At 35.7% G+C, this 12478-nt stretch overlaps 1 protein-coding gene across 1 annotated transcript in view; it reads left to right on the top strand.

Moving 5' to 3' along the window:
- cd302 (CD302 molecule) overlaps positions 1-3376 on the top strand; it is a 6187-nt gene extending 2811 nt beyond the window's left edge. The window contains exons 3-6 of the mRNA XM_053495915.1: positions 1-107; positions 1539-1724; positions 1815-1838; positions 2304-3376. The exon at positions 1-107 is cut by the window's left edge and continues 4 nt beyond it. Coding sequence (XP_053351890.1) covers positions 1-107; positions 1539-1724; positions 1815-1838; positions 2304-2506 — 520 coding nt within the window. The 3' untranslated portion in view covers positions 2507-3376. The remainder of the gene's footprint in view (positions 108-1538; positions 1725-1814; positions 1839-2303) is intronic.
- The last annotated feature ends 9102 nt before the right edge of the window (positions 3377-12478 follow it).

Raw genomic sequence — 12478 nt, 5'->3', positions numbered from 1 at the left:
TCTGACAGTGCGCAGTGCTGAAGTGAACAACTTCATTGTTGAGTACAGCCCGAAGGTGTGGAACGTCAGTGTGAAGATCTGGCTAGGATTATATTATGACAGTGACGGTAAGGCCTCACAGTTTGCATACTGGTCAACCAAATAGTTTTTGAAAAAAAGAAGGAAGGTTTTAAGTGGAACCAGGGATCTGTAGCATGAAAGGTTTGCAGAGAGTTCCTGTGTGCATGTTAAAAGCAAAACTTCATATAAACACAACTGTATACACATCATTCTATTATGATCTTTGACTAGTGAAATATTTAGTGATATATATATATATATATATATATATATATATATATATATATAGTGAAATAAATGAAATCGACTAGCGAAATATTTATGCTAGCATTTGCAGCTTTATTATATTAAAATGTGTTTAATGTTCTGAAAAGCATGGCTCATCGGTTACACAGCAGACAAACACAGTATTTTCCTTTATATTTAATAGTAACTGTGAAATTTCTGTTCGATAGGCTGGTGAATTTTAATGAAAACCTGTGAGTTAGGTGCAAAACATAGGTCAAGTAAATATACATAAACAAATTTATTCCCTTTCAAACTCAATTTTCAGGCATCTGTAAACTTTTTAACGATGCAAAAGAGCAGTGAGGAAATAATGCAGGGAATTCATCACCACATAACACCTCCAGCTGCGCCATCTAAAAGGGATCTACAGCATCTTCTCACACATCAACATCCTGTTATTTTTATAGACTTGTCTGTAGGTACAGGCAAAACAAAGGACTTAAAAAACATGTAATTCGCACCTAGATAACATTTCCATATGCATGTCTCAGATATCAGGTACAGTAATGATGTACTGTAAATACAGTGTTAGAATTTAACACGGCAACACAAGCATAGGTTAATGACGATAAAAAAATTTATATACAGTATAGAAAAGCCTTGCTGTTGTTAATAGGGAGGCTTTAGACTTTAAACTATGTATTTAGGTTTTCAGATATGTCAGGTAGAACGAAAGTTACCACTTTTATAAAGAGTAAATTTTACCAATATCAGAATATGGGAATGATGTTTCAAATTATTATTTATTGGTCATAAAAACAAACGAAAACAACCATTTCTTTGCTAAGGGGCTCAGTTTCTAATTATTTGCTCAGTCATGTTTGGGAAGTTGGTTAAAATGAATTAAAATCACGTTAATTTATTCATCAATCATATTGCCTATTTTGTGCTAAAAACAGGATATTGCACCCTATATTCCACAATCCTGAGCCCTATATATGTTTATTTAAAAAAAACAGCAAAACAAATAATGGCTAAATTGCTCTGAGCTTTAAGAGCTATTGCTGTGGGTTACTAAGCTACTGATCAGAAGGTTTCCAACTGAGATATGTAGAAAAATAAAAAAAAGTTCACTGTGCTGTAATCTTAATCTTAAACATGTAACATGTAAACTTATTCTGTGAAGTAATATTATGTTGTTATCCACTGATTTTGCACTTTAATTGTTTATTCCTGTCTGTCTTTGCTAGATGATCAGTTTAAATGGTTCGATGACTCTGTGGTGAGCTTTCACGATTGGGTGGAATGGGGCTCAGCTGATTCCGAGTTACCCTTGATGGAGAAATGTGTGGTGCTGCATTCCACTACTGGCAAGTGGGAGAATATAAGCTGCATTGAAGAACGAGTGAATGGAGTGGTGTGTCAAGCACCCCAGAGTAAGCTTTAGCCATTGTACATGAAAATGATGACACTATATTGTTTACTTAAAATATTTTTTTCATTTTTATTTAATTTTTTCTTTGCAGAGCCTGTTCTAATTGTGAAAAAGAGTAAGTTTGACATTGCCTTTTATTGCTTGATTTGTCTCAGTATAGAATCAGGTGACAAATTAAATGAGAAACTATGACGTTGCATTACGAAGTGAAATTTTTTTTTCTGCCATAGTCTCTCTCATTAGAGAGGAGTTACTGCAAAACTGTATAAAGTACTTCTGAGTGTTCACCTTTATTCTATGATGACACATTTCCATCTTGCCAAGAGTGATTTATTTATTTATTTTTCCCCCTTCCTATGTTGAGTCTGCCCCATTCACGTGGTCGCTGAGTGCTCGGAGGAGTATTCAAATTACCCATAGGAGATTTTTGAGTGATCTTAGGCAGTGCTCATTAATGCCATGGTAGCCCAATACCTAACCATCATCATTTTATGGCTTTTCATTTAATTTGTCACCCGTCACAGTAACCTGAGCTTGGCTATTAATGGTTTAACATTTTTATGTTGTGTTCTTTGTTCAGATGGCAGTCCTCTCCTCTCAGCACTAGTCATTCTGAGTGTGATTGTCATTCTGGCAGTGTCTGCAGTTGCATGGTTTTTCCACCAAAGGAGCAGTGCTGGTGCACCATTACTTCCCTCTTTCGAATATTATCCTCCTTTTAGATCACCCTTAGCTGATCAGACATGCTTGGTCGAGGCTGAAGAGCTTGAGGAAACTTCCTAAAGTTGTTGTGTTTTCACTCACACACTATTAGAAATACATATGAAGACTAGTTTACTACATACAAAATCAGCTGTTCTCTTTATATACTCCAGTAACATAATGTGAATATGCAGTCCATTTGAGTGATCCATAGTATGTCTGCTATGGTTCAAATTGGGTCCTTTTTTGTGAATATTTGGGCAATAGGAATTATTTTATCTTGAGATGTTACATAAATATTGATTGCACCTTAATCTCTTTGACCACAAGTGTCCTAATTGTCCAGGTATTTGAAAGCTATTTTGTTGAGGTCACATTTATATTGTTCTTGATTACTGCACTTTCTTCTTTCTACAATACAGTTTGCCAGTATTTTACCCTGTTTTTTTTTTTTTTTTTTTTTTAACAAGCAGACCAAAAAAATGTCAAATTTATTCTGTTTCCTTGTAATGGGATTTTAAAGATTCTCTGATTTTGTTCAAAATGCCTCTCTGATTTGATGAAGCAATTTCTTTTATTTTCATGTGCAATTTGTATGCTGCGTTTGTAATATCAGCAATGTGATTTAATTATCATTTTAAAAAATGAAATTATACCTTAGGAGAAATCTGAATGAAGAAATCAGCAAAGCAAAAATGCAAGTCATAGTGTAACGAGCTTTGTCGTCACTGTTTTATTCAGGGTCGCACTTTTGATATAATTATTCATTCAGCTCACAAACCTTGTTTTGGTCTTTTTTTTATGCCTGAATCTAAACGAATTTTATAATATTTTTAATTGTAGAGTGTGTGTGCACATTTGTGCATTACCTTTTTGATCTCAGTTCTATTGATTACTAGCATTGAGAGTCATTAAACTTTTAAAGATGTTTAATAAAAATCTGAATTCATATTAGTTGAACTATCGTTTGTTTATACAAGTCAGGGGTCATCATGACACAAATTACTGACTCATTTAGAGTACACTATAAAGCATCTGAGGTTAATACATGTACAGCTTCATCTTTATTAAATTGGATAACATCAAAAAGTTGATTTATTTCAGTAATTCATATTAAAAAAGTGAAACTTGTATATAGATTCATTACTCTCAGACTGATATATTTTAAGTATTTTCAAGTATATTTTGATGATTTTGGCTTAGAGGTAATGAAAACCCAAAATCCAGTATCTCAGAAAATTGTAATATTACTTAAGACCAGAAGATTTTTAACACAGAAATGTTGGACTACTGAAAAATATAATCATGGTCAGCACTTGTTTGGGGCTCCCATTGCATTAATTAATGCTGCAGCGATCAGTCTGTGGTACTGCTTAGATGTTATGGAAACCCAGGTTGCTCTGATAGCAGCCTTCACCTCTTCTGCATTGTTGGGTCTGGTGTCTCGTCTTCCTCTTCACCATTCCCCATAGATTCTCTATGGTGTTTAGGTCGGATGAGTTTGCTGACCAATCAAGCACAGGGATAGCATAGTCCTTAAACCAGGTATTAGAACTTTTGGCAGTGTGGGAAGGTGCCAAGTCCTGCTGGAAAATGAAGACATCAGCATAAAGTTGGCCAACAGAGGGAAGCATAAAGTGCTCTAAAACCTTTTGGTAGACACCTGTGTCACACTTGGACCTAATAAAACACAGTGGACCAACATGGCTCCCCAAACCACCACTGACAGCAAACTTTACACAGGACCTCAAGCAGCTTGGATTCTGTGCCTTCCTCCAGACTGTGGGACCTTGATTTCCAAATAAAATCCAAAATTTCCTCTTGTCTAAAAAGAGGACTTTGGCCCACTGAACAACAGTCCAGTCCTTTTTGTCTTTAGCCCAGGTAAGACAAATCTGATGTCTCTGGTTCAAGAATGGCCTGACAAAAGAAATACAATAGTTGTAGCCATGTCCTAGATACAGTATGCCTGTGTCCGTTGTGGCTCTTGTCCCCAGCTGCAGTCCACTCCTTGTGAATCTCCCCAAAATTCTTGAATGGGTTTCATTTCACAATCCTTTTAAGACAAGAGTTATCCCTGTTTCTCGTGCATATCTTTTTTTATCCATTCAACTTTCCATTAATGCTTGGATACAGCACTTTGTGACCAGACCAAGAAAACATTTAAAGGCTCAGGAAACTTTTGCAGGTGTTTTGAGTTATTTAGCTGATTAGAGTGTGACAACATGAATTTCCAATATGGATTATTATTTTTTTTTTTTTTACAATATTTACATTTTCTGAGACTGAATTTTACTTTAAGCCATAATCATCAAAGGTAATAGAAATAAACACTTGAAATATATCACTGTGTACAATTAATCTATATACAAGTTTTATTTTTTTTATTGAGTTACTGAAATAAATCAGCTTTTTTATTGAGATGCACCTGCATTTGAAATGCAGCAATACAACTTGCAAGAGCTTTAGTTATAAGAGTGATTCTACACTGTCTGCGGCAAAAAAAAAAAAAAAAAAAGTCACACACCTTGATATTTTGTTTTGTCTCTTTTCAGTTTGCTTTGAAACAGCACAGTTTCACTATGGCATTGTCTTAAAAAGCTTATGCAATTTCACATTTATTTCCATTCAGAGCCACATATTTTTTTCTCCAAGATCATGTACAGTCTAAACGCTGCATAAAGTCTTCTCCAGCAAATCCCAAAGATTCTCAAACGGGTTGAGGTCTGGAGCCTGGTGGCCAGTCCATGTGTGACAATGATGTCTCATGCTCCCCGAATCACTCTGTCACAATTTGAGCCAGATGAATCCTGGCATTGTATTCTTAGAATATGCCTGTGCCATCAGGGGAGAAAAAACTCTGTTATTCAGTATATATATATATATATATATATATATATATATATATATATATATTTTTTTTTTTTTCTGGGCACATAACGTTGCTGACACTAGACCTGACCAACAGAAGCTATTTAACCAACAACATCGACCCCACATCATAACACTGCCCTCATTAGTGTATAGATGATGAAACACAACTATATAACTTAAGAAAGCAGATTAAGGCCAAATGCCTTACCACTAAAGGCATCAAAGGCAAACTGCAGTGCTGCATCCTGGAAGTAACATTCTACCAATTCCACTTCCACTTCAGCGTCCATCTCTGGTGTTACACAGCCTCTAGCAAGTCTTGGGAGCTGTAAATACTTAATTATTCATGATTCATGAGTACTTCTGGAATGATACAGATATTATTGTACCTTTGATCCTAACTGTAGTCATACTGATCGGGAGCAATAATTATTATAGAAATAAGGTTTACGCATTTGTTTTGTGAAAACTGGGACATTTTCGTTTAGTTAAGAATGCAGGAAACAGTTGTTAGTCTTATTTCCCCTTTATGGACTCCAGTTTTAATAGAGGGAGTGACATGTTAAGTTCTGTATAATAAATGTGCATATTGAGGCAATATGGGAATTTACAACTTTGAATAATTCCCAGCATGGATGGCAACATGTATGAAATGAGGCTTGTTATGCGAGGAGTAATCCTCCTCACATGAGTTTAAAGCTTATGTTTTTTTATATTGAATATTGAACCCTAGCTTGTGGCACTGTCTTCACTATACTACATGGTCAAGAATGCCTTAATGTTAAAATCTGCTTTGGTATGGGCATTCCATTTGAGAATTCACACTATTAGGCAATAGTCACTAGGTTTTTTAAGGACCAGTGGTCACATGATGACCACTAGAGCGCGCTGTTACTCATGTAAAATACATTGGGCTTTCCCAGGCATGGGCATTGAAAAGTCAAACATGCAATGTTTTTTTTTTTATATGCTTTAAATAGACAGCCATAGTAAAAATATATATAAAAATATATATATAATATATATATATATATATATATATATATATATATATATATATATATATATTATTATTATTTTTTTTCTTTTCCTGTGAGGATCAAATCCCATGACCACCAAGGTGTTCCTGTTGGGCCCTTGAGCAAGGCCCTTAACTCTCAACTGTTCAGATGTATAATAAGATAAGATATATAAGTCGCTTTGGATAAGGGCGCCTCCCAAATGCCTAAATGTAAATGTTGGTTATTCTGAGGATGGACGCACGGAGTACCTTCTTTAATAGAATTATAGTGCAATTCAAAGACAAGGGTAAACCATCAACAGAGTCATAAACTTGTCAACCAAGATCTTCTAAAAGATGTCTTCATACTGTTCAAAGAGCTGTTCAGAACAGCCCTCTTATTCCATGCCTAGACAAGTTTCTCCTCTTAAAGCCACTAATTATTATTCAACAAATTATTAATAATGTAAAAGTCATTAAGTGCCCTGTGATGGATTGGCACCCTGTCCAGGGTGTACTCTGTCTCGTGCCCTAAGCCTCCTGTGATAGGCTCCAGGTTCCCGCGACCCTGAATACAGGATAAAGTGGTATAGAAGATGAGTGAGAGTGAGGGAGTGAGTAAAAATAATAAAAACTTCCTTGCTTAAATGTTTTATGCATATATGCATTTAATCATAATACAGTAGATTTATCTATCTATTTATTTCTTGCGTGTCATATAAACACAAATTTTACCCGTTATAACCATTTGGCATTAATTAGTCCAGAACAGATATTAGCATTACAAATTATTGGATTACCCAATTACACAACACCTACTGTACAAGTGAGTCAGTTCATTTAGCATGTGGCTCCCATAAACAATATTTACATATATATAAAAAACACAACATTTTTTTCCTTAAATGTAAGTAACTTCCATGCGGTTATTCTCTTATACAATATGTGATGATGAATAAGTAGCCTCAAACATTTTTCCCTCTATCAGCATTTGTCAGCTGGTAATTTTGGTGTGACCATTCTGTGTTATCAGGTCAGACTAAATGAAAGAGATGGCACACATGTATGAATTGAGGTTGTTGAGACTTGAGGAATCGAGTGCACAATGTAATGTACAACAGCCACTTTCTATCATTATAATCACTACTCCAAAGTCCAGTAGGCTAAGTGCAGGTCATCGTGTTCACAGAAACAGCCTGATGTTGTTATGACACAGATATTTCCTGTCTCAATCTGAGCTGCCTTTGGATGCAGCTGAAAAAGGGTCTTACACTGCTGGTTATTGAAGTATGCATGCAAGTCACTTCGAAATTTCGATTTGAGAAGAATAGCAAAAATAAAAGCCACTGATGAAAACAAGTAATGCATGAGTAATGTATGATGTGCCCCTAGAGACATTTTATTGTATATCTGGCTATGGAGAACTACATACTCCCACCATTCCTCCTCTGTATAACTTGTGAATATCTGTCGGAAGCTGGTAGGGTTTAGAGTAACAAGAGTCATGGAACATTGTGTCCTGTGATTTCTCATAATCATACTCTTTGAAATAGCAACCCAGTCATTGAGTGAGTGTGTGTGTGTGTGTGTGTGTGTGTGTTTTCCAACAGTCACTTGCAGTCTTATCTGCACTCAGGGTGAATCATCAGCAGAATAGCTGTAAGGTCAAACTTTGTCTCAAACGCCACACATGCCTTCCAGAGGTTTGACTTCCTGATCTTACATTGTTAATCTAGAGCTAAGATAAACAGCTATTATAAGTTAAGAAATGGACCCCTCCAACCTCTCTCTTTTTTCTGTTCCTCTTGCACACATCTCTCAGAAGGAAAAAATTCTCTGTGACATTTCACCCCTTTCTTTCTTGTCACTTTCCAGGGATCGAGGGACTGCTGCAACCTCTTAGGTCCACACAACAGAAGAGATCAGATGTGAAAATGCAACAAAAGCCTATTTTATTGGAAAGGAATACAATTACTGCCTAAGAGAGGGGCAGACCACTTTGGGAGGAACCCCCCACGCCAAATCTGCACTAAAATAACAATGGAAGAAATGCAACTGGCCTCTTCTTACATGCTGGCAGTTTTATTTTACAAGCCAACATGCAAACAGTAATCTGTTAGATAAAGACAGCGGCTGTGCTGTTTGGAAAAAACATGATCATGCAGTAGTTGGCTCCCTGCTCCAGTGTCGTCAGCTTGATTAAATGCAGGTCTTGCACAGATGCAGTATACAGAGCATTAAAAAAAAGGGAAAAAAAGAGTGCAGCCTTTTTCTTACCCTTTCATATCAGGATTGTGTCTTTAATTTCATATTATGAATAATGAACAAGACAATAGCTAATATGCATTGATTAAGAAATGAGCAAATTGTTTGTATTCCGAGCACTGTGCTCTTACATTGGTTTTCTGAAATTGCATGTTCCTTATCATGCATTCAGGTGATTAACATAATTAATGAATTTCTTGGTATAGCTGGAGAAAAACACATCTTCTTTCTATGCACGAGAATGATGGCCCCGGCTTTCATTCTAATTATGCTGGCCTGCATGGCATGGTGCTTTTTTTTTCTCTCTCTCTGACAGCCTTCAGCTTTTGTCTTATCTCTCCTCTGTCTGCTCTCTCTCTTTCTCGCCTGCTGTGGCCTGTTTGCCACAAGATGGATGGTTTGAAGAGAGCATATATCATACGAGGCTTGTCACCATTATGATTATGCTTGTAATGGCCTATTTTTGATCAAATAACACGAAAGGGATCTCATTCACATATACTTGCTCTTCGTCGCTGCCTGAAGGCGTTAGTGCTGACCTGAAATTGCTAATTAAAATGGACAGTGGTGTGCATTAATACAGCATGCCATCTCATGACAGCTGGCATGGAAATGTGATCACAAGATCACAAGGCTATTATAGCTCCTGCTGCACATCACCGTACATTTATTTCACAAACCGGACTGATGTATGTTCTGCTTTTATTTGTATAGTCTTGCAGGCTAGAATTAAATATTTCCACTAAAGCCATTTAGGATTTTAATATGCCTAAAGGAGCAGTAGTGATTCTTCTGATGATTACACATCTATAAAATGAAGACATACAAGCATGTAAGTTTTGCCACACTGCAAACTAACAGTCATATCTGTCTTTTCTGTTTCTTACAGACATGCAGCCAGAAGCCTCCTGCTATCTGTTTCTCATGTGGGATTCCTGTTCTGTCTTCCGCTCACTGACTGCCTGTAACCCTGACCGATTAATACAGCAAACAAACAAACAAACAAAATAAATGTGAAACTAAGATAGTCATTAGAGAAGGATAATAAAGAAAATGGTGTGTGTGGGTGTGTGCACTTGTTTGTCTTCCCACATCCATAGGACTTCATAGTATCATTTCACAGCTTTAAGTTGAAGATGAGGCTGTTCTTATGACAAACCTCTTGCTAATTATGGAAACGTTGCTTCTTAGATTAAGCTAGCACATTGCCATAAGACCAAACGTTTAGATTTTTTAAAATCTGCATCACATGTCAAGGAAATGTTTTCAGGAACAAAAGCAGGGTTATATTTTAAAGTTTGAAGCATTTACTTTACTGCACCTGATTTTGTTCCAGAAGGTATTTCTTGACATGTGGTAAAGATAAAAATGTTAACATATTTTTTGCTATATATTTTACTTATATTGTAAGGATCTATATGTGTCTGTGAAAAGTTAATACAGAGTAGGCTCTGTAGGCGATGTCTATTAATCACACCTCTGAAATTCTGAGCTTGACTTGCCATCCGTGACAATATCCTTAATGTAAATATGTTAATTAGACATCATGGTAATTACACCGAGATTATAGCTTGTGGCCATCAATTCAAGTTGAAAAGGTCATTATCAACTGATGGTGCATCTAGACTTTTCTCTCCTATGGTATACACATTTAAATGTCTGATACTGTATATTAATATCTCAAAAAGTAAGAAATGTAAAACATACAATTTTCATGTAAGGTTAAAAAAATATTTTAACCAAATCTAATTTTCTGTATTGTCATGAAAAAAACTCTACATTTATATTTCAATAAGAAGAAAAATGGCTGATGTTACACTGCCTAATTACTGTGAAACCCCAGCTATTGATGTTTTTAAGCTTCCAGGACTTTAAATGCCTTCAGGCCATGAAGTGCACAGTGTGCAATCAATGCATAAAAGAGAGGTATTGAAAAATGCAAGATTTCACCAGACAGAAGACAAACTGTGCAACTGTATTTTTTTAAAGAATCATATCTTTGTTTGAACTACATACACTGTTTGACCACCTGGCATTCACCAATATGTGCTTGATGAATATCCCATTCCAGATTTAAACCCCCTTGGTTGTAATAATAATCTGCAATCATCTGGAAGGGCTTTCGCCTAAATTTGTTAAATGATTTGACTTTTTATCCACAAGTGTGTTAGTGGGGTCAGGCAATAATGTTGAGTGAGAAGGCCTGGTGTACACTCCCATTTTCCAATTCATTCAGTCCAAGTTCAATAGAGTTGAGGTCAGGGCTCTGTCAGGCAGTACTTCAATCTTGGGGAACTATGGCTTCTGTACAATTGTATACTTCCAACTTTGTGGTAACAGTATGGGGAAGAACCACTTGCTTTATAGGTGTGATTGTCAAACTTTTTTCACATAAAAAGTAAAACAATCTACCTATAATAGTAGAACAATTGTGTTTCATAAAGAGCTGCTGATAGAATATTTTTTGCATCATACAGTAAAAACAAATTAAAACATAATTATTTAATGAAAACAAATAAAGAGCCTTTGAAGATTTTCTTTTTGCTAGAGTTGTACATGAACACATGACAAATCAGTTTTCACTGTTTTAAAATTTGGCTGGTTCACACTCAATGCATATTTTATATTATCCATACCTCCAGTGGCTTCAGTAATTACCAAACCATTATATTTAAATACCAAACAAATATTTTTTAAAAGAAGCCCCTTTTAACCAAAATAATCTCTGAACATACCATAAGAATTAACTCAAAGCATTAAATTATTGTGACATTTATTATGACCTTTAAAATTTGCTTAAATTTTTATTTCTTTTGTGTCTGGCTTTTTTTGTCCAGCTGTGTGAGAGACTCAGTAACCGTGTGTTTTTGGGGGAGTCGCACTTCTAACAACTCTCGCTGCACTCACTATGCTCTCGCTGCACTCACCATGACCATGCCACTTTCAGACCAACCATTAAATATTGATATGCATATGGAATTCTGAAATTAGGAACATTTTTATTTACAAACACAAATACAAAATCATCATCAAGGGATAGAGTAAATATTTGAATACATGATTTCTGTATTAAGCATATCACAATATACATAATAACAGTAATGTACTGTATGCCCAACATAAGTCCAGTCAGTGAATTAAAATTTATTTAAAATAATCAAATTTAAACCACTGAAAGATTTAAGGGAATAATGCATAATATTTGGTGTAGGTTGACCACAGTCTAGGAAACAATCCCTTAATTGTTAATTATTTTTAATTATTAGTTAACATTTTTAAGGAAAGTTGATCATGTCACAGACAGAAATGACATTTCAATTGAATATTTTTGTTGTTTTCTCCAGATGATGGAGCTTAAGTTGAATTATCAAGTAAGTTCAAGGATGGGTAAAATTTGTGTTTTGTAAATGTGTTAGGAGAAAATCAATAACAGCAAATGCAAGCCTGGCAGCCGATTACTGCAGGATGCTCTGTGAGCTAATAGGGGAAAAAAAGAAAAGCAAATCAATCATCACATTAATTTGTTTTCCATCAGTCCTGGGAGAAATCATCTTTATGCTTTCTTTCTGTCTCATTATACTTTTTAATCAAGACTCTGTTAAAGCTGCTTTTAAAAGTAAATAGGCTCTTTGCCCTTCCCCCCACAACATACTTGCTTTGCAGTCATTGTACTTGCACTTATTATGCTACAAAAGACTGAGCGGGCCTGACATTTCCACGGCATGCATAAGAGCCTGGTATGCAAGCCTTCTGTGATAATGACATTGCTTTGAGCTCGTTCTCCCCCATGCCTTCGCTAATCAAGATTCTCCAATACAATTAAAATCCCAGCAGCTCACTGCTAGGGTGACAAACGTGTCAAATCATTTCTCTCTCGGACGGCATCAAGCCAGACGGTGTTGTCTCTTCCTGCA

The sequence above is a fragment of the Clarias gariepinus genome, chromosome 5, assembly GCF_024256425.1.
Source record: "Clarias gariepinus isolate MV-2021 ecotype Netherlands chromosome 5, CGAR_prim_01v2, whole genome shotgun sequence".
Lineage (NCBI taxonomy): Eukaryota > Metazoa > Chordata > Actinopteri > Siluriformes > Clariidae > Clarias > Clarias gariepinus.
This window is presented reverse-complemented; position numbering and strand designations above follow the sequence as displayed.